This window comes from Passer montanus, unplaced genomic scaffold (assembly GCF_014805655.1).
Source record: "Passer montanus isolate IOZ18808 unplaced genomic scaffold, ASM1480565v1 scaffold14, whole genome shotgun sequence".
NCBI classification, from domain to species: domain Eukaryota; kingdom Metazoa; phylum Chordata; class Aves; order Passeriformes; family Passeridae; genus Passer; species Passer montanus.
In genome coordinates this window covers 661,025-680,272 of record NW_024360941.1, presented here as the reverse complement: position 1 = coordinate 680,272, position 19,248 = coordinate 661,025, and the positions used below count along the sequence as shown (strand labels likewise).

The following is a 19,248-nucleotide window of genomic DNA, read 5'->3' as shown; positions in this document are numbered from 1 at the left end:
ATTATGTATTTTTGGGAATGTTTTCTTAGTAATAGCTGGATCTACTCTGTTCAGCATGATTTTCTTAGGCCTAAATTTTGTCCAAATGTATTTTTCAATTTTATGTGCATGGAAGCCTGTGTCAATTTCATCAACAGCAACAAAAAAAGGTTTAATCTGTTTTTTGAGGGCTCTGTGGTTTATTTCTGGTTTTTCCTTCCTTAGTAATATTACATTACATCAAGTTCCCTTTCTGCCAATCAGCAGTAAAACACATAGTATAAAAAGGAGACATTTGGGAAGTGAAAAGTGAATGGTCTTTGTTGTTCTTTGTGGATAGTGGAGTTTAGGAGCTGAATACAGGTGCTGCATTTTGGTTCCACAGTAGAGAACCAGAATACAAACAACACCAGTTTGTTTTACATGGGAGAGTCTCCTCTGTCTTGCACGCATGCACATACCAAGAGCATGTACCTGTGACAGCAGTGTTCAGCTGAAGAGTTTTGTATCTGCTCTAGATCACGTACAAGGCATGCTGATCTTGCACTGAAATTTGTAAGATGATTTTCTTGGACTACCATGCAATCTATCCATGCAGAGGTCAACCAAAGCATGAGGCTTTTGAGAACACTGTATTGGAAGGTTTCATTTGTCTGTTATACAGTCCTGCTGTACATTCAGTTTTATTCCTGGCTTTACATCTTTTTACAGTATAAAGCCTTATGTCCTTCAAAGAATAACTATTATACCACTTGAACACTAAGTGCTGCAGTGGAAAAAAGCCTCTGTTGAGGAACAATGACTGTAAAGTCAAGCACTGAAACACTAAAAAATGCACAGACAATCATTTGTATTCATGCATTATATATTTTTCAGCTTTGTGATGACTTTTTCTTCAACCTGTACAATATGGTTTATTCACTGTGAGCATAGAAGGTGCTCAGTGTGTCAGCACAGATATTGCTCAACATTAGGATTACTCACTGTTTAGTTGTACCTTCCTGCTCTAATTTGTGGTCATATACTTTATTGGTTTACTGTCCCTTATTCACTTGCTCTGAAGCTGAATTTATCTTACTTATATTCTGTTTTAGTAGTACCTACAATGGAATAATATGTAAAAACATTTATTATTAGGTTTTACAGCTACCATATAAAGTGAAGAAGCAATATAATTTCTATTTAGATATAGGCAACTGAGGGCCCCGGGAAGGGTGGCGGAGAAATTAGAGGTAAAACCACACAGGTGTCTAACTTGAAACACGGCCATATTTTTCGTATCGCTTCACTGCTGTTAAGTGTGTACCTCGCTGGTTTCAAGTAGGTCCTAAGATAACTTCTAAAGTAGTTCAAACCACGGTAATGAACTCGGGCCAAGACACACATCCTTCTAGCCACAAACCACAACTGCTGCCGGTCAAAAACCTGCCTGCCCCCAGCCAATATCGGAGCCACAGTCTGCTGCATCTACAATTCCCACAGCTCCCGGGGCTCCCGACTTTCTGGCGTGCACAGCAACTGCCCTTCTCACCTCAAAGAATCACAGAATTGTTAGGAGGTCACCTAGTCCAACCCCCCCTGCCAAGGCAGGGCACCTGGAGCAGGTGACACTGGAACGTGTCCAGGGTGGGTTTCGAGTTTCTCCAGAGAGGGAGACCACGACCTCCCTGGGCAGCCTGTTCAGTGCTCTGCCACCCTCCACGTAAAGGAGTTCTTCCTCATGTGGAGACGGAACTTCTTGTGCTTTAATTTCTGGTCATTGTTCCTTGTTCTGTCGCTGGGTACCACTGAAAAAGAGCCTGGCACCATCCCCCTCTTGGCATCTTCTTGCTCCCGTCACGAAGCGCGGCAGACCTCGCACCCTCTCGCCGCAAGCCCCTTCTCCCCTGCAGCCGGAGGCCGCCCCGGCTCGCACACGCCGCTCGCCGCCGGGCCTGGCTCGCCGGCCCGTCCCCGCGCCGTGCCCGGCGGACCAGGTACCTCCCCCCGCCGCCGCCTCCTCCGCCCCCTTTTGTGGCGGTGCCAGGCGGCCGCCGGGTTTCCTGCTGACGCCGGAGAGCCGTGGATGGGCAGGAAAGGCCGCCTCTCCTCCCGCCTCGCCCCGCCGGCAGCAGCGCGGAGCGGTCTCCGGGAGAAGCGCGGCGGAGAGGGCGCAGGTGCGGGGCGGGCCCGGCGGCCGCGAGGGCCGGGCGGCCGCGCCGAGGAGAGGGTGCCGGTCATGGCAGCCCCCGCTTCTTGAATGCTGCCAGCCGCCCCTCCGCCGCCGATGGCCGAAGCCTGGAGGCTGGAGGAGGACGAGGAGGAGCTGCGGGAGCTCGGCAGGAGGCACCGGAGGGTCGCGCTGAGCTCAGCAGCAGGTGAGCGGCGAGGGCGCGGCGGGCCGTGGCGTCGCTTCCTTTGGGCTGGCCCTGGCCCTGGCCCGCTCCCCGTGTCTGGATTCTTGTCGGGGGCAGGGCGGCATTGGCGGTGCCGCCCCGAGGTGTGCCGGCCTCGCCCCAGGGCAGCCGGGTTCAGCTCAGGTGCATCCGAGCCGCAGGCGTGTGCCCGCGGGCCGCCCCCAGAGCCTGCTCCTGCTCATCATGGTCATACCGTGGTTTAAGTTAGAAGGGGACCTAAAGATCACCTTGTTCCAACCTCTCTGCCATGGGCAGGGACGCTTTCGGCTAGACCAGGTTGCTCAGAGTCCCATCCAACCTGTCCTTGAGCACGTCCAGGGATAGGGCATCCACAACTTCCCAACAGGGCAGCCTGTTCCGCTGTTGCTCCACCCTGGAGCTCGCACGGGCACGTGCTGACTAGCGCAGACATGTCCGGGTGCGCGGGGTGCTCCATCAGGAAATCAGCTGCCCATGTTTTTCAAAGTACCGAGGCAGAGGAACATCTAGATAGCAAAGTTGTTCACATTTAGCCATTTTTGTGTAGGTTTGGACAGCAGGCCCCTGTGAACAGGCAAGAACCAGTGGATGTGAGAAGGAATGGGGCTGGGGAGTGAGCAGATTGTCATTGTAGAGAGACCTGGACAACTACATTTAGCCATTTCTGTGTAGGTTTGGACAGCAGGCCCTGTGAGCAGGCAAGAACCAGTGCATGTGAGAAGGAATGGGGCTGGGGAGTGAGCAGATTGTCATTGTAGAGAGACCTGGACAACAACAAGCTTTTGTTTGAAATTATTAACTCGAGTGGACCCTGGAAGCAGCTGAAATTATTTAATTTGGCCATCATTGTTAATTGAGGGTCAACATGCGTGTCGCTGTCCTGTAGTCACTGAGGTGTGAATGCAACATTTCTTTTTCTATTAATGTAAAATCCCTTCAAGAATGAATTCATAAGGTCTGTTTCCAGTAAAATCTCACCCATGCTACACAGTTGAATTCCAAATATTGTGATTTTTTAATAGTTATGGTACAACTGTAACAATAACCCTTTGCAATTCATGTGAGTTTGCATCCATTTGAGCAACAAGAAATTGAGTGTCCCTTTTGTAGTTGATAAAAGCACAGCAACATGCGTGATCCTAGAGGAAAACTTTCACTGTGGCTTTTAGTGGCTCAAGTTATGTCAGTGCCTGTCTGTGCAGGTGCAGGATTAGCTGGACCCTATTGGAACCACTGTGGTTTGGCATGTCTGCAGGGTTTCACCTTGTTTGGGGTAGAGTGCAGAAAATCAGTGTTGGTTCCTGTATGGTTTCCTCCACAGCAAAGTGTTCGTGCTGCTGGTGATGATATCTGTTTCCTAAAGGTGTTTCTTCTGGAGGTTTTTATTAGCAGGAAACAGAATTGGTTCTACAGTTCATATATGTATATAACCTTTGCCGCCTTCTTGTGGAACAAAGCTTGTTCCCAGAATGTGTCTTTGTCACGGTGCTATTAACCGTGAATGGTGTAATGAAAGGTGTTTTTCCAATTTTTACTAGTATTTTTTTCTGAAAGCCGCCCCTTGACATGGGGCCAGCACTGTTTGTTTACCTCACTGGTGTGAAGTATGTGTGAATGAATAGCATTCTGCTTGAGCAGTCTCGCCTTCTTTCCATCTGTTTGCACATCTCTACACTGGAAAATACCACTGAGGCTCCCAGCGGAGTATTCTTAAGGCATCAGTGAAGAATCATCCAAAGTAGATGAGTTTGCTGCTCTTCCCTTACTTGACCTTTATTTACATACTTTTATTTATAAACCTTTTGAAAATTAGTGGAGCTTTTTTGTATGTAAATGTGCGTTTAGGCTGCCAAAATGGTAATACAAATAGGTGTTAAATAAGCCTGCGAGATATTTTGTTGTAGAGTTTAAAAAATGTAGTGGCATCTTAGCAGCCTGTCAATTTAAGTATTTCAGTCTGTTAAACTAGTTGTGAATGCAAGCAGCCTAAATTTCTGCTGTGTTCAGCCTGGAAGTGCGTAAGAGCAGTTGGTCACCTTTGTCCTGCGGTGCGAGGCATGTGTGCAAAGTGGGAGCTGAGAGGTGAAAGTTCACAAGTGCTGCTGACTTCCTGAAGCTCAGGCTTAGTTAGCAGTGGTTTATTGGAGAAGCAGAGCACAGGAGGCGCTGCAATGAAGAAGTAGTGTTTTCCCTTGAAGCCAGCCGCAGTTGTGCTGCACCATGTACTGTAGGATGAAGCCAGCTAGACTAAACTAACAGCGTGCTGCTGCTCTAGAGGTGTGATCTCCTTTGGGGATGTGCACTTCTGCTCTCTCTTGTGTGTCACCTCTGCTGCTCATCCAACCTGTTGGTGAGTGAAGTCACTGGAATTGTGGTTTGGTGGTAGCCTGGGCTGATGTACTGGGTGGCTGCCTCAATTGGAGCCCCTGTGCTTGCTAGAACCTGCACCAACCTGTTCTGGTGCTCTGTCCAAGCAGAGGGATATTTTTCTAGTTCTCTTTAGTGGTTGGGAGTCTTCTGATTCAGCTCACTGTAATGGTTTTGGGTGAATCTTGAAGCTGGCACAAGGGAAAGAGTAGGAACATGCAGCCAGAGGGAGGTAAGAGCCTATGCCAGTCAGAAGTTAGTTTGGCTCAGAGTGCTGTGGGACTGCAACCTGAGAGCTATTAGAGACCTGCTCATGATTTGGTTTTTTGGGTTTTTTAAATTTGATTTACTGGAGGGTTGATTTGGTTTTTTGCTGTGTTGGGCTGGGGGCTTTTTTGCTGGCTTAATGAGGTTGAAGATGCTTGTTTAAGGAGTAGACTGCCAGAGGAGATCTTGGAGCAGGGAAACTTGGAGGAATGAGATTGGCAAAACCATTTGTGTCCATGGGGTAGTTGTAGGTAGCTCAGGTGACATGTCTGCCACATTGCATGTCATGATGCCATGTCATGTCATTATTTTCTCTGAATTCAAGAAAGCTTTTATTTGACATGTTCTGGAAAGCCTGTGAGAAGATATATTAAATAGAGAAATTTGAAACTCTTCTAAAGAAACTGTTTTCCCTTTGATAAAATGCTGATTGAATTTTTTGTATGTATTTGTTTTTTAGGTTATAGGGAGGACAACTGCAACATATTCTTTAAAAATTGAGAACAATGACAGTAGGTGCATAGGTTCATTAAAACTGAATTGTCTTGTCACCTACTTTGGGAAAGGAAACCACTTTTGTTGGAAAGTTTTAGGGGTTTTAACTGCAATATAAATAATGTGATCAATTTCTACCTCCCTTGTTGCTTATTTCTGTCACATGCATTATTGTTCTGGGAACTTACAGAGACCACAGGATCTTTACTGGATTTTTTTGTTTTGTTTTGTTTAGAATGTTAGTATTTTACTTAGTTTGTTTTCAATAAACAAACCTATTTTTTGTAAAATAAATAAACTTTTCTGGAAAAATAAATAAACTATTTTTTAAAAATAACAACAGCAACAAAAAATATCCAAACAAACCTGAACAACCTCACTAAAATGCTATTTCTCCATAGGCTTACAGGTTCTCTCCAGTCTAACTCTAAACCTTAATCTCTTTTCACTACCTTTTTATTCTGTGACTACTGACTAACTTGCAGGAGAGTTTGTAGTGAATGTAGTAAATTTTAGTTATGAACTGCATTGATTGGTTATCTGTCCTTACTGTCACATTAGAGCTGAGTACCACAATATTCCAATATTATCTAAAGCATGCAAGAAATTTTTAACATATTCAGTATCTGCATTATTTCACTTTGAGTTCTGGCCGGTGTTCCTTAAGAAAGAATCGCCCATTATAGATGTGGCAGAAATTTTCTTACTTAAAAATAAAATGAAATTATCAGATATGGAAGCCAATAATGAAATTTTTTTGAGTTGATAATGAAGACCTATGTGATTTTTACTTTAATGTGTGGTCAAAAAATACAGGTGGTCAAGGCTTTGGTTTAATTTACTATTACTCTGTTTTACTTCTCACAAATGCTTGTCTGTGGTTTGCTCTCATACAATGGCTGTAAATTTTGCACATGGGTTTAGCTGTGCTGATTGAAACATCTCTGGGTTGAGTTTTGTTGAATTTTTTCCCCTACTCCTATTTCTGTTTCTCCATAGTAGTTCAGGTGTTTCCTGGAACTTTTTCAACACTTGAGAGCAGTTTTAGATTATGGGTGAAATAATCTGCTTTTGGTTGGTTGATTGACTGAGTGCTTTGGGGCTTTTTATGCCAAAACAAGATTTAGTTCAGAGTTGGATCAATTCATTACACTCCCACAACTCCCACATCAAACTAGCACTGACTTGTTTTTGAAGCTGAGAACAATGAGCTGTATCCAGTATAACAAATTAATGTTGAATATTTCACTGCTCAACATGCTGAGAGGTTGTGGGGGTACATTTCTGTAGTGTGTCTGACAAAGTTCAGTGAACACTACTTCGCATGGACTTTTTACAGATAAATAAAGGATTCAATACAACAATACTCAGCAGTTGTCCCCATGTTAATGCAAAGCTATGTATCTGGCCCTAAGAAATAAAGGATAAGATGGTCTGAAATTTTCTTTGAGGCTGTTTTGGTGGTAATGTGCTTTAGGGTTCACTGGATCATAACAAGGACAGCTCAAGCTTAGTCCTTCCCAAGAGGTGCCAGTGACCCTGGAGCTAGGAGAAAGCATGGTTAGGAAAAGGGTAATTCAAAGACTTAGTTGCTTAACCGACTCTTATATTTAGGAAGTGGAAGGATTGGCATCTTGCAGAAGAGAAGTCAGCACTGCCTGGGTCCTTCAGTGCTGATCTGGAAATTGTTCTGCTTGTCCCTACCAAGTGTAACCATTTATCCTCTGAAGAGAGGAGAGAAGAGAAGAGAAGAGAAGAGAAGAGAAGAGAAGAGAAGAGAAGAGAAGAGAAGAGAAGAGAAGAGAAGAGAAGAGAAGAGAAGAGAAGAGAAGAGAAGAGAAGAGAAGAGAAGAGAAGAGAAGAGAAGAGAAGAGAAGAGAAGAGAAGAGAAGAGAAGTCTCCATCAAGCAGATCATTTGTTTTAAATAAATTCATAAATCTGCCTATGATCTGCTAGTCTCCCCTTGTGTACACAGGAAGCCCTGTGAAGAGGAGCATTCAGGGTAGGGGTGTGGATGCCACTCTTTTAATTATTTCTCTGTTTAGTCAGTTAGCTCACAAATTCAAGAAGTGGTGGAGTTGATGGCCAGCTGAACATCACTTCCCTCTCTTCCCTGGGATTCAGTCTGCTTTGTTTTGATAGTCCCGATGCAAATTTAGGAGCTTCTGTTTTAATAACAGGCACCACCACAGTAAAACACTTGAGATCCAAAGAGCAGAAATAGTGTAATTCTCCTGGAATAATCTCTGACTGATGCTGGTATGTTGTATCTTGGAAGTATTGAGATTATATGATTAGGCATTTTTCACAGCCCATTGAAGTTACTGGGCACAATTCTACTATATTTCGTAGTCTTTGACTGTAGCTTGCTTGAGGTAAATATAAATAGTAACTAAAGCTTTTCTGGAAGTTAAATAATATGGTGTATACATGGAAATGTTCCAACATATCTTGAGATCCAGGTTAGTGGCAAGAAAAAAACCTGCTTGCAGTTACTTGATCAGGAGTATAGACTGAACCCCAAAGAATGTTGTGCCCTCTGAAGAAACAATGCTTCTGAAAATGAAGGCTGGTCTTACAAAAATAATTAAACAACTTCTGGTAGTCAGTGGGGTGATTTCCTGGCCAAGGAAACTGTAGAAGGACAAATAATAATAAGACAAATAATAATAATAACTACTTCATTTAGGTTAGAGCCAAAGCAAGGCGCAGAAGTATATAATTGCTTAAGGAGAGATGAGTTTGTAGCCACAGAACTGTGATTGTACAAAGACCTTGCTGTTACCTGTGTTGTAATCAATCATTTCCGGTCGGGGCAGCAAATGATAAGTCTGGGTTGTTGCATAAAGAATGGGGATAGACAGCAAAGCATAAAATGAGTCATAACCTCATTGCAAGAAGCTTTTACCACAGTGGTTATTGTTTACAGGTGGAAAAAAATGTAATATCTGTAAATAAATCTGCTAATATTTGCTTTTGAGAGTATAGCCTTTGTTGTCCCAAAATGGGTTCCTTCACCCAGCGTGCAAGAGGCCAGTCCACACAGAGTTGATGTATTTAATGTATTTAGTTTAGCTCAGAAAAGGGTCCTAGCTGGCAAATTCACAAAGCCATTACACCAATTATCAAAACTTTTCATTATTTATGAATTTTGACTAGCAAAGGCATTAATGTTTATTAGCTATAATTTATACAGTTCTCTTATTAATTAGTATTTTTTTCTGTTAGTTAAATTACTTTCTTCTGCTGCTAATCAGCCCACATGCTCACTCTTTTGAGTATGTGGGTTTCTTGAGTTGGTGGCTGTGAGTCAGTGGTTGTGGTCTTCCCCTGCCAGGGTTGCCTTTTACCTAGTTAGCACATTAGTTTGATGATTTGGCTTTGTTTATTCCTCCTAATCTGGTTCGTGCTGGCTTTATCTTGGACATTCTGCCCAGTGTCCTTGCAGTCTGTCAGTTCAGCATTCTGTTGTGATGCTGTTTTTCAAATTTTGTACTCTCTTTTTTTCCTTTCTCTATAGCTGAAGTCACTGAGGCATATTATGCTGCAAATACTGAGACATTAAATGTAATTTATCTATTTGGAAGCCATGCATCACCTTGATTTAAAATCTGGAAACAACAGGGTAGTGGTGTTTACACTCTCCATTGAAAGCTTATGTAGTTCTGTGTGTTTTGTTTCAATAAGCATCTCACACAATATGTGCCATATGAAATTTTATTTTGATAGCACTAAAGTAATTTGCTGTGAACTTTTTTATGCTTATTGTCTACATGCAATGCTTTAGCATTCTTTAGTCTCTTTGCTTTGCTGACTTTGTGTTTGTGGCCATGGAAGTGTTGTCTGGAAGAGGGCTCTGGGGTCACTTAGTCCAGCTTCCTTGAAGCAGGCCTGTTGCCAAGGCTGGATCCATCCAGCCAAGGCTTTGTCTAGCCTTGGAAAGTCTCCTGAAAGAGAGGGATTTACAGCTTCTGCAGGCAACCTGTTTCAGTGCTTTACTTATTTCTAATGGAAGAACTTCTGCTCACCTACAACCTGTCCCAAGCTACATTTGTGACCATTCAATATTGTCCACTAACACCAGGAAGAGTTTGCATTTGTGATCATTGTTGCTACCCTACAGGTAGCTGTGTGCTGTGGTTAAGTATCTTCTTTGCCTTCTCTTTTCTAGGATAGAGGAGTCTGGCCCCTTCAGCCTTCTTATTGCACTGCTTTCTTATTCAGGTCCTCTGACTGTACAGAAAAAATGTAGTATAAGTGTTGTTTTCATTGGTGGCCAAGATTTTTTACTTTGCTCTTGAAAAACAGTATGCACAAAAGGCACTGAAGCATTCCAACAGCAGATTTGGGAACACAGTATATCATCTGTTGATCTGTGGCGCTTGGCAAGCATCCTTCTCTTTAGTGAAAGACAAAAATAAGTTTTGTGGGAAGGCATAGATTTAGTGGTTGGTGGCACATACCAAGAGAAATTCCTAAATTCCTGGTTTTCCCCTCAACATTGTATTTTGACAGACACAGGATCTTATGTATATCAATGTTTTTAAATTGACCACTTGATGTAATGCTGTTACGCTAATTTCTTCAGGTGTTTTAAATCTGTAGAGATTTGTATAGATTTAATGTGTTATTCTAAAAACATCAATTTGACATTCTGACTTGAGAAAGAATTTAGAATCTTCTAAAAAAAGTTAATGGAATGCTAAATAAGATACTTCAAAGATGAACCTAATCGGTTTAGAAATTCTTGCATGTATTACAAAACAAATCTATCCTTGCTTTCCTGCTTTCTATGGTTGTATTTGGGTCCAGCATGAAGGGCTGCATGACAGCAAGGCTGAAAAAGTTCACACTGGTGTAAAGCTGAATGAAACAAATTTTACTGTTCATTTTTTCTTTTCCTTAAGCTTTTAAAGAGGTCATAGCATTTATTTTGTGTGTATGTGTTGCTACCTCAGTCAGCTTGTTCAGGCTTTTGAAGAAAATATGATTAGATCAGAACATGGTAAATATTTCAAATGAGTGATGTTGTTACTCCTGTGGTTAATAGTGGGCACACTGTCAGCCTTTCAGAGCTGTGCTAGTAGCTCGTGTGTCACAGCACACAAACTGAAAAAACAAATGTCTTCAGGAAAGTATGCAAGAAACACCTCCCAGGATTCAGTTTTTACTTCCAAGAGAAATTCCTTCCCCTCTGCAGTCAATTTCTTAGCAACTTCTGGGAGGCCGTATATGAAAGGTCCTGCTAAATTGCTGCCAATGGATTTATCTTTCATTAATTCAATTCCTTTTTTGAATCCACTTAGACTTCTAGTCTTCAAATCTTGCATGGTAGTAAGGAACACAATCATTCAATATGTGAAATCAGTTACTGCCTTTTGCATACTGGTCGGTATTTCTGCTGGATAATCACTGGTTCTTGAAATATGATGGTAAATTTCTTATCTGTATTCTGCTTTTTAATATGGTCTTGATCATGGTGATTTACTTCCATAAAAGCTTAGGTAAATTTTCAAGCACTGTGTTTACTACAAAAGGTTTTCTGGTCCGTTTTCCTTCTAGACAGAATATTGTATGTATAAAAGAAGCTGTTTGATGTTTTTCTTCAGTTATACCATTTAGATTCTGTTTATAAAAGATAAGCTAAAATTAATATAATTTGTTTTCTCAAGGTGATAATTTTGTATTCATCATTAATTCCTTCTTGCATTAAAAACTTGAGTTCTCAATATCACGGATCTATACATGAAAATTGATTCCAGTTGTGCACATCTGTGCTAAATAATTTAAAATAATTTTTGAGTGTGCAGTGTGTTGTGGTCTTATTTGTTATTAAAATAATGTTCATTTATCCTGGTGGAGAGATGGGACATAAATATCTGGAAACAAGCTCAGGATTTCAATAACTTTCTCATATTAAATTACTCCATTGGTGTACTGTATCCATTTTATAGCTGCACGTTAAGTTTAGGGTACAAAACTAATAGAAATGTGGGACTTGGGATCAAAGTAGAAACTTCATAAGAAATCTCTCTCCTTCTGCCTGGTACTTGAAGAACAGCATTGTCAGGTGCCACAGTTCAGCTGATGCCAAATGCTGTACACTTTGTCATTTGTCTTAAGCTTGCCATTCTTTGCAACATCCAGTGAACTCCAAACTGGCATGATGAAATTCACCTGAGAATGGAGCTCCTGAGGCTGGGCACCTGCCATGTCCTACCTGGACAGTTTACCACGTCTAGTGTTTGAGCAGGTCAAGTTTGTGCTTGGATGAGCATCACTGACAGCATGGAACAATGATGAAATGGGATAATGCTGCAGACCTCATGTATTCAGCGCTTATCAGCTTAACTTTATGAAAAAAAAAGAGTTTTTTCTGTTCTAGTCTGCAAAGCTTGCTGCAGATGACCAATGTCATCTCTGGGAAATATATGGTAGCACCTGCCATGACATTAGGCACATTTCATTTCTGTAATTGCTGTCCACTAGCTTGATGTTTGTGGATCCATTATCAAGAACTATTTGAAGTGTATCATTATGGTATTTTGGCACTATAGCAATGTAGAGGTACTTATTAGTATGTTTACAGAGGCTGAATGCTTCTGACAGGATCTGTAGGCTTTTTTGGTGAGTGCACAGAACTGGGGAGAGGTCTGGTAATACACGGGAGGGTAGTTATTTCCTCCAAGGTACCAAACAACTGTTTCTGCCAGCATTACCAATGTCCAGAAAAGCTGTGTTTATCTGTGGTAAGCACAGGATTCTAAAAACTGGATGCCGATCACTACATTATTGAATAATATGCATTAAAACATTATTTGCTTTAATAACAGCAAAGTGCTGGGCTTCCTGTTCTGCAGAATAGTGGCAGAGAGTTGCACAACTTTAAGCATGTGCTCAAAGCTGATGGATGAGGGTTATCTCAGGGTACAACAATTTATTCATATATGTCACCATCATTAAATAAATCCATTTTTTGCACTTTCACATTAATCTCTTTTATGATGTGTCTAGGTCTTGTAGTCTTTGTTTGATGATAAAGTGCAAGAGTCCTTTTTGGGAATAATTTATTTTATGGTACTTCAGAATCCTGTGCATATGAGAAGCAATTATTACATTCAGTTTCCTAGAATTTTTTATTTCTGTGTTGGGCAGGATTACCAATGCCACTGGAGGGAAAATATTTTGTTAAGAGGCTGATTTTGAATGCACTTCTCTAGAAAATTAGTATTGTAAAAAAATCAGTGATATTTAAGACTGTTCTCATTAGATGAACTGGATAAACAGCTTGGGGATTCTTTAATCATAAATAATGACAAAGGACCATAAAATATTCCACGAAAAAGCTACTGAGTATTTCAGCAGTATCTTAAGAGAAATAAATACTTTCATTTGCCTGGTACATTTATTCTATTTTTATAGATCTGCTTTTTTGTGGTTGAATGTATTATAGTTCTTTCTTTTCATACATTATTTTCTTTCTCTGTGTCATTTCATCTCCCCAGTCTCCAAATTCCTCCCACAGTGCAGACCTATGCACTTACTTGCATTCACTATCATGTCTGATATCTAAATTGAAAGCATTGTCACCTTTATTCTATCAATGGCTTCACAGGATGAAATAGTCAAGAAGGAAATTTTCTTGTTTGTTTAAAAGCCAAATTAATTTCCTGATATACAGAAGGGGGAATATCTTCTGAATTGCTATTCAGCACTTTATTGTGAATCTGTGTCTTGCCCACATTGAATATGACTTAGCTTCCAAGTGCTTAATCTGTAAGATGACGCTGGGGACTTCAGTTGTTGAGGTTTGCCACCTCAGCAGTATGTTGTGACACGTGCATGAACCTACACAGAGGTGTTCAAAGCTGGAGGCGCTTTAGGTGCTGCATGTTCTGGTTCTCAAGCAGGGCAAACACCTGAGAAGGAAAATAATGGAATAAATTTGGATCTTGCATATTTTGTATGAATGCTTATAAGACAGTCTGCTAATACAGTGTCAGAAGGACAAGTTTATTCACACATCTAACACTTGCGTTTTTTGTATGTGTATCAGCACCCTTTGGCAGGCAGACATAGGTAGAACTGAGTGAGCTCTATGGTCCAGCTGAGGAATATGCAGAATCTCTGCAGGCATGCTAAATCTCCGGTTCGAGAAGAAAAAGGTAGTACAGCGCTCTTGAAAGATAATTTCCTTTTAATGGCAATGCTAGCGACATCAGAGAATTATTTTCAAAAATATAGATTTAACATTTCAGAAATGCCTAAAGAGAAAAGTATTTTGTGGTTATAAGTCTTCTGTTCATCAAAATGTTGAGTCAATTGATGATTTCCTTATGAAAGTATAAAAAAAATTAAGTAGTAGGGCTCATCTAGAGTAGCTCCCACTGTGATTCTGGTGGTGTGCTGATACCTGTGTCTAGTTACACCTGAAGTACATAATCTAAGAATTACATTGCAGTGATCAGCTGGGGTGTTTTTTATGAAGATATAGGAATTTGTACTTTCAGGAGTTGCTAATTTTTTGAAAAAAGAGCTTTAGCAGCAGCTGTGTCCTAAATTTCCTTCTTAAACAACTGTGGTAGAAGGCAAAAATGTAGTAACATATGTATATAGTGGGTGTATTTGATTGTTTATATACTTTGTTTATCATCTATGGCTTAAGAACAAGCCCAGTTCCCAGTGCTAAGTTTGGTCTAGGTTCTTACAGCACAAACCTTTTAGAGAAATGGTGAGAGCTTACACAGTCTGTTTCCTTTCTCTTTTGTTTTCTGCATCAGCCCCCTCTTTTTTCTGGCACATATGTTCACACTGATGCACACACACTTTTGCTGTTGCAGTGCAGGAGAAATGTAGGAGCAAGAATGAGGGGGTGAAACTTCAGAGTCACAAAAACAAATCAAGAGCAAATGTAGCTTTGACAAATCTGGCCTCTGCTGTCCAGTAAAATCCTTTTTCGCTTATATGCTGTGCACTTAAAAGTGCACTAAAGGCTTTAAAGATGATTATAGTTTATTTTTAACCTTTTTTGCAAGGTAAAGATACTATAACTAAAAGTCTTGGGATAATTACACACTTTATGGTGGTCAGTAGGTTTCAAAATTAAATACTCAACTGCAGATGTTCATTTTGTTCTCAGCTGTGTGTTGGGGTCCATCCCCAGCCATCTATCAGATGTGTTTAAGAGTGGGGGGAAAAAAGCATTATTCCAAGTATAAAAAAAACTGCAGGAATGCTTTGTGCTTACAGACTCAGTTACTGTTTAGCACTAAAACTGACAGACTACTATAATTTCATTGTGGGGGATGTTATAATATTGTTTTCTTCCTGGCAGTGTACTGCTCTGGAAGTCAACAGCATACTGTAGAATTTAAAGTAAGTATAAAAACTGTCTGCCTTTACAATTAAAAACTCCGAGCAGGTCCTGATTTTGTAGCCTTTTGCACTAAAGGGAAAGCTATACGTAAAGTAAATTTTAAAAGTTTCTTCCAAGCCTCTCATTAATCTCTGCTTGAGCCTTCTGCTTTTTAAACAACTGATAAGGGACTCTGCTGTTAAAATATTAAAATACACAAACAAGTGTTCCATTTTGTGGGTTTTGCTGTATGACAGTACCTAACAAAACTGACCAAAATTTATAATAGATTTTACACAGTGGAATCAGTTTGCATTGTTCTGGTTCCTTACCTGCGGGAAGTGCTGAAAAGGAAGAGTGGCTTTGAGCCACAATATGCCTTAACAAACAGAGGCAAAAAGGTGGCAGTATCAGTGGCAGTTACTGCTTGTTTCGGTGCAAATAAAGCAACTAGCATTGAAAAGCCCACCCAAATGCAGATCTTCTTCCCAGAAGATGTGTGATTCCTTTGAGTGAGGGCCCCATCTACACTGGTCATTAGAAATGAAAATTTGGGGTTTTTGACTCAGTTGTCTGGCAGGGACCAGTGCACCGTTTAGCTATGGTCACCTGGGTCTAGATGTGTATGACTGAAAGAGTGGCATCACATTTCTGCATGATGCCTTGTAAAGCTGCTGTATTGGTCGTAGTGTCTGGCTTTGTTAAGGCCCGACAGCCTTCAAAGCTCATTGGGGATTGATGCATTCAGATGCATCATCAGATGAAAGTTGTACAGCCTCTTCCAATAATTTTCTTATCCTGAAAACATCACTTCTCTCTGTATTTTGGTGTTGCCAGCACTGCTTAAAAGCCCGTGGTTTCCATTGCTTGGTTTGTCTGAAGGTTTGCCATTGTTACAGTAGCGTGTCCTGCTTGCTTTCCTTGTGAAACCACTGCTGGGCCATTGAGGGCTAAAAACTGCTGGGATGGAGACTGCTGGTTGCTCTAGCTACGTGTCTTCCAGAAGAGTGTTAGTGTCCTGCCTCTTCTGCTGACTGGTCAAATTCAACAGGCATAGTTAAACTGGAAGATACAATAATTCCCAGAAATGGGAATGGTATGTGCCCCCTTTTCTCCCTTCGGCTTTTAAGAGATAAGCTGTGGAACGGGGTTAAAAGTGGGAAGTTACCAGCCGTGGGAGGTAATTGCATTGGAGGTTCCCCAGCAGCTTCACAGTTTGATGCGGCAGAATGTGTGTTAACTTCCCACTCATTTTTCAACAACATTTTTCAACAACATTTGTGGATTAGAATTGAATTTTTTTCTAGTGAGAGCAAACTTTTCAGTTGAAGTCACTCTTAGCAACAAGATGCTTTGAAGAAGCTTGCAAAATAAACAGAGGAAAATAATGGCTCTACTGAGTGTGAGTTGCCTTTTTCCTTTTCTTTGCTTGTCTTCCAGAAACAAGAGTGATTGCCTTAAAAGATACTGTTTTCTGCATTGGTGGTCTTTTTGGCAAAAACTTAAGCTATTTCAGGTTCGTGGAGCAACTGAAATGATGTTTGACCCTGTTATTTTTCTCCTGATGATTATATTTTTCTTGAAGAAAAACTTTTCTGTCATATTAAAAACAAACAACAAAAGAAGCTAATTTTCCCAAACTTGTAGTATTGAAATGCTGAAACAGGAATGAAAATAAAAGGGGAATCACATTTTTTTCTGAAAGCAACTGGAATATGGCATTTCTGTCTGTCACTCAGCCTTTGCATGTTGAAAAAAGGCATAAGGTGTCTATGCTGCTGCTGAAATACCCAGAGCATGATTTTGTAAAGAAACACTAGATTTGCCATATGATTGTGGTATGAAGAGCAGATTTTTATGCCTTAATGTTTTCCTTGATTCTTCTGCTATGCTTAGAACTGGGCAACAGCCTTCCCAACTTCAGCCAGGAGTCCCTGACTTCTTCCACCTTGTCTGCTCCACCTGCTCACTGCTTGGCTTCTTGCACTATATCCTGCTTCTGAACAAGGCTAATATATTTCTCTTGTATGGCCGTAATATTAGGAGGGCAACAAAGGTTTTGTAAATAGTAGGTGTGAGTATGAAGTGGAGAAATCTCAAGTACAATCAGCAGGAGGTTGGAGCATAGTCAGCTTTTAGAGACTGAGAGACTGCAGATCTCTGGCTATGCAACTTGTGGATTGGAGGACAGGCAGAAAGGACTTCATAAACTAAAATAAACTTAGGATCGTACAATTCGGTTCTGTAGCTTTGAGTACTAGCTGCTTGTAAATTCCTAGCATATTTTACTACAGCTATATACACAATGAAGAATTTTATTACTTTTGGCAACAGAAGGATAGGGAGGACAGTACTAGTGTCCTATGTCTGAAAGGTAGTATCTGTTACTAAAAGTAGCTTTTTTTCCTGTGCATTTCCTGTGCTAGAGTGCAGACAGGCTTGTTTGTTCATTTTAAGTGCTAGTCCAGCAGCATTCAGTATTTGCTCTGATCTGACACACAGTCTTGGCTTCCAGAGTTTAGAATTGAAGAATATGCAGTTTTCTGCTAGAAGAACATAATGTCCTGTAATGTTTTATAGCAATTTTTATCTTTGATATAGAGGAAAATCTGTAGTGCAGGATTTAATTTTCAGATATTTGTAACTATACAGTGTTCTTGCTTATTTCTGTTAGAAAAGATTACAAAGACATCTCTCTGCTGTTGAGGTAACATATATAGAGAAAAGAGAATAATTTGTGGGCATGCACTTTTGAGACTCAGCTTTTTTCAAGTCAAGGATTTGCCTACAGAATGGAGGGATAAGATCTGTGTGTGTGTGTGTGTATTAAAAAAAAAAGCTGCCTGTTTTTTCTAGGCTTTCATATTCTAGTGTTTGTAGAGGTGTGTCATTATTTGAAGTGATGCTTGTACGTAATGCCAAAATACCATTTAGAATTGCAAAATTTACAGAATCACAGAATCAATTAGGTTGGAAAAGACTTCTGAGATTGAGTCCAGCCTTTGAGCACACCACCTTGTCAGTCAGACCATGGCACCAGGAGCCATGTCAAGTCTTTCGTTAAACACCTCCTGGTACAGTGACTTCACCACCTAATTGACTCCAAGCACATAACTGAAAGATTGAGCTCTTTGAGTCTCTCATTATACTTGAAACTAAAACAAATTTAAAAGGTTAAGGTCACAGCAAACTTAATGAGGTGGAGGTTTTAGTTCTATTTTAAAATGTCGGCTCTTTGCTTGTAGGATCACAATTTCTTTTCAAGAAGATCAGTGTGCATGTAGATGGTATGCTCTCACTAAGTTTATCAGAAAATGAAATGTGCAAAACCAAACGTAGTATTGAATTGCTGAAACAGGAATGAAAATAAAAGGGGAATCACACTGATTTCCTGAATGAGCAGGTTCAGCGGTGTGGGCGGGCTGTGGTGGATCTGCTGAGTGGCCATGGCTGTGTGGGAGAGCTCCTAGATGCTGTGCTTACATGTGCTCCTACTCGATTCCTTCCTTTGCACTGGTTCATTCACAGGATTGTTTTGGCAGTGGGAGGGGTTTGTCTGAATACTGTTAGACTGTGGCTGCTTACAGAGCAGGAGATGCTGATAGCAAGCAACAGATGGCAAGCAGATTTCAGTAGGAAGTCCGGTCTCATTTTGTTCAGGGCTCCCAGGTAAGGATGGAAGGAGGTGTGTTTGAAGGGCTGCTGCTGCAGCTCTGGTTTGTGCTGTTCCAGAGCTATACCATGCTGCGTCTGCTAGCAGAATTGCACACAGTGTGATGAAATGGAGATCACTGTGAGTCAGGAAGACAATAAATTATAACTGTGTGGCTGTGACAGCCCAGTAGGAGCACCTATGGATGGAAAAAGCATTTACATACTTTTAAAGCAATGTTGACATTAGATAATTTTTTTACCAGTGTAATGAAAGCTTAATCAAATGAACACATAAAGCTTGGAGAAGAAAATATTTCTTTTACACAGGAAATAAAACTACACAAACAAATATGTACTGTTAACAGAGCAAATTTTATTTCAAATGCAGAGCTTTAACAATCTGTGAGCATGAATTTTTTTTTAGGAAGACTCGTCTTTATAGACAAGCTTTTCAGTAAAGTGTTTATTAATGCACGAAAAATAGGTTTCTGTTTAAAATACAGAGATCAAATTAGAAGCAAAATCACCATGATCAGTGGAGATTATGTGCAGCTGTAGGAATTAACTTCTGCTTGTATAGTGGATCTTTCTGCATTAAAATACTAAACCCCTCCTCTAGTTTTGGAATATATATATTTTAGGTGGACAGCAATCTCAGCTTTTCAGGTAGTTCAAAAGTCATGCAGTAAAAGATATTCTGGACTTAAAATATAAATGACAATACATGAATTCTAATATCATAGCAGGCAGTTATT

At 40.6% G+C, this 19,248-nt stretch overlaps 1 protein-coding gene across 4 annotated transcripts in view; it reads left to right on the top strand.

Annotated features, from left to right (window-relative positions):
- The first annotated feature begins 2,197 nt into the window (after positions 1 to 2,197).
- Positions 2,198 to 19,248, top strand: part of SH3D19 (SH3 domain containing 19) — an 82,027-nt gene continuing 64,976 nt past the window's right edge. For all 4 annotated transcript variants that reach the window (XM_039699848.1, XM_039699847.1, XM_039699849.1 and 1 more), the window contains exon 1: positions 2,198 to 2,336. In XM_039699848.1, the coding sequence (XP_039555782.1) occupies positions 2,219 to 2,336 (118 nt within the window). In that variant the 5' untranslated portion in view covers positions 2,198 to 2,218. The remainder of the gene's footprint in view (positions 2,337 to 19,248) is intronic.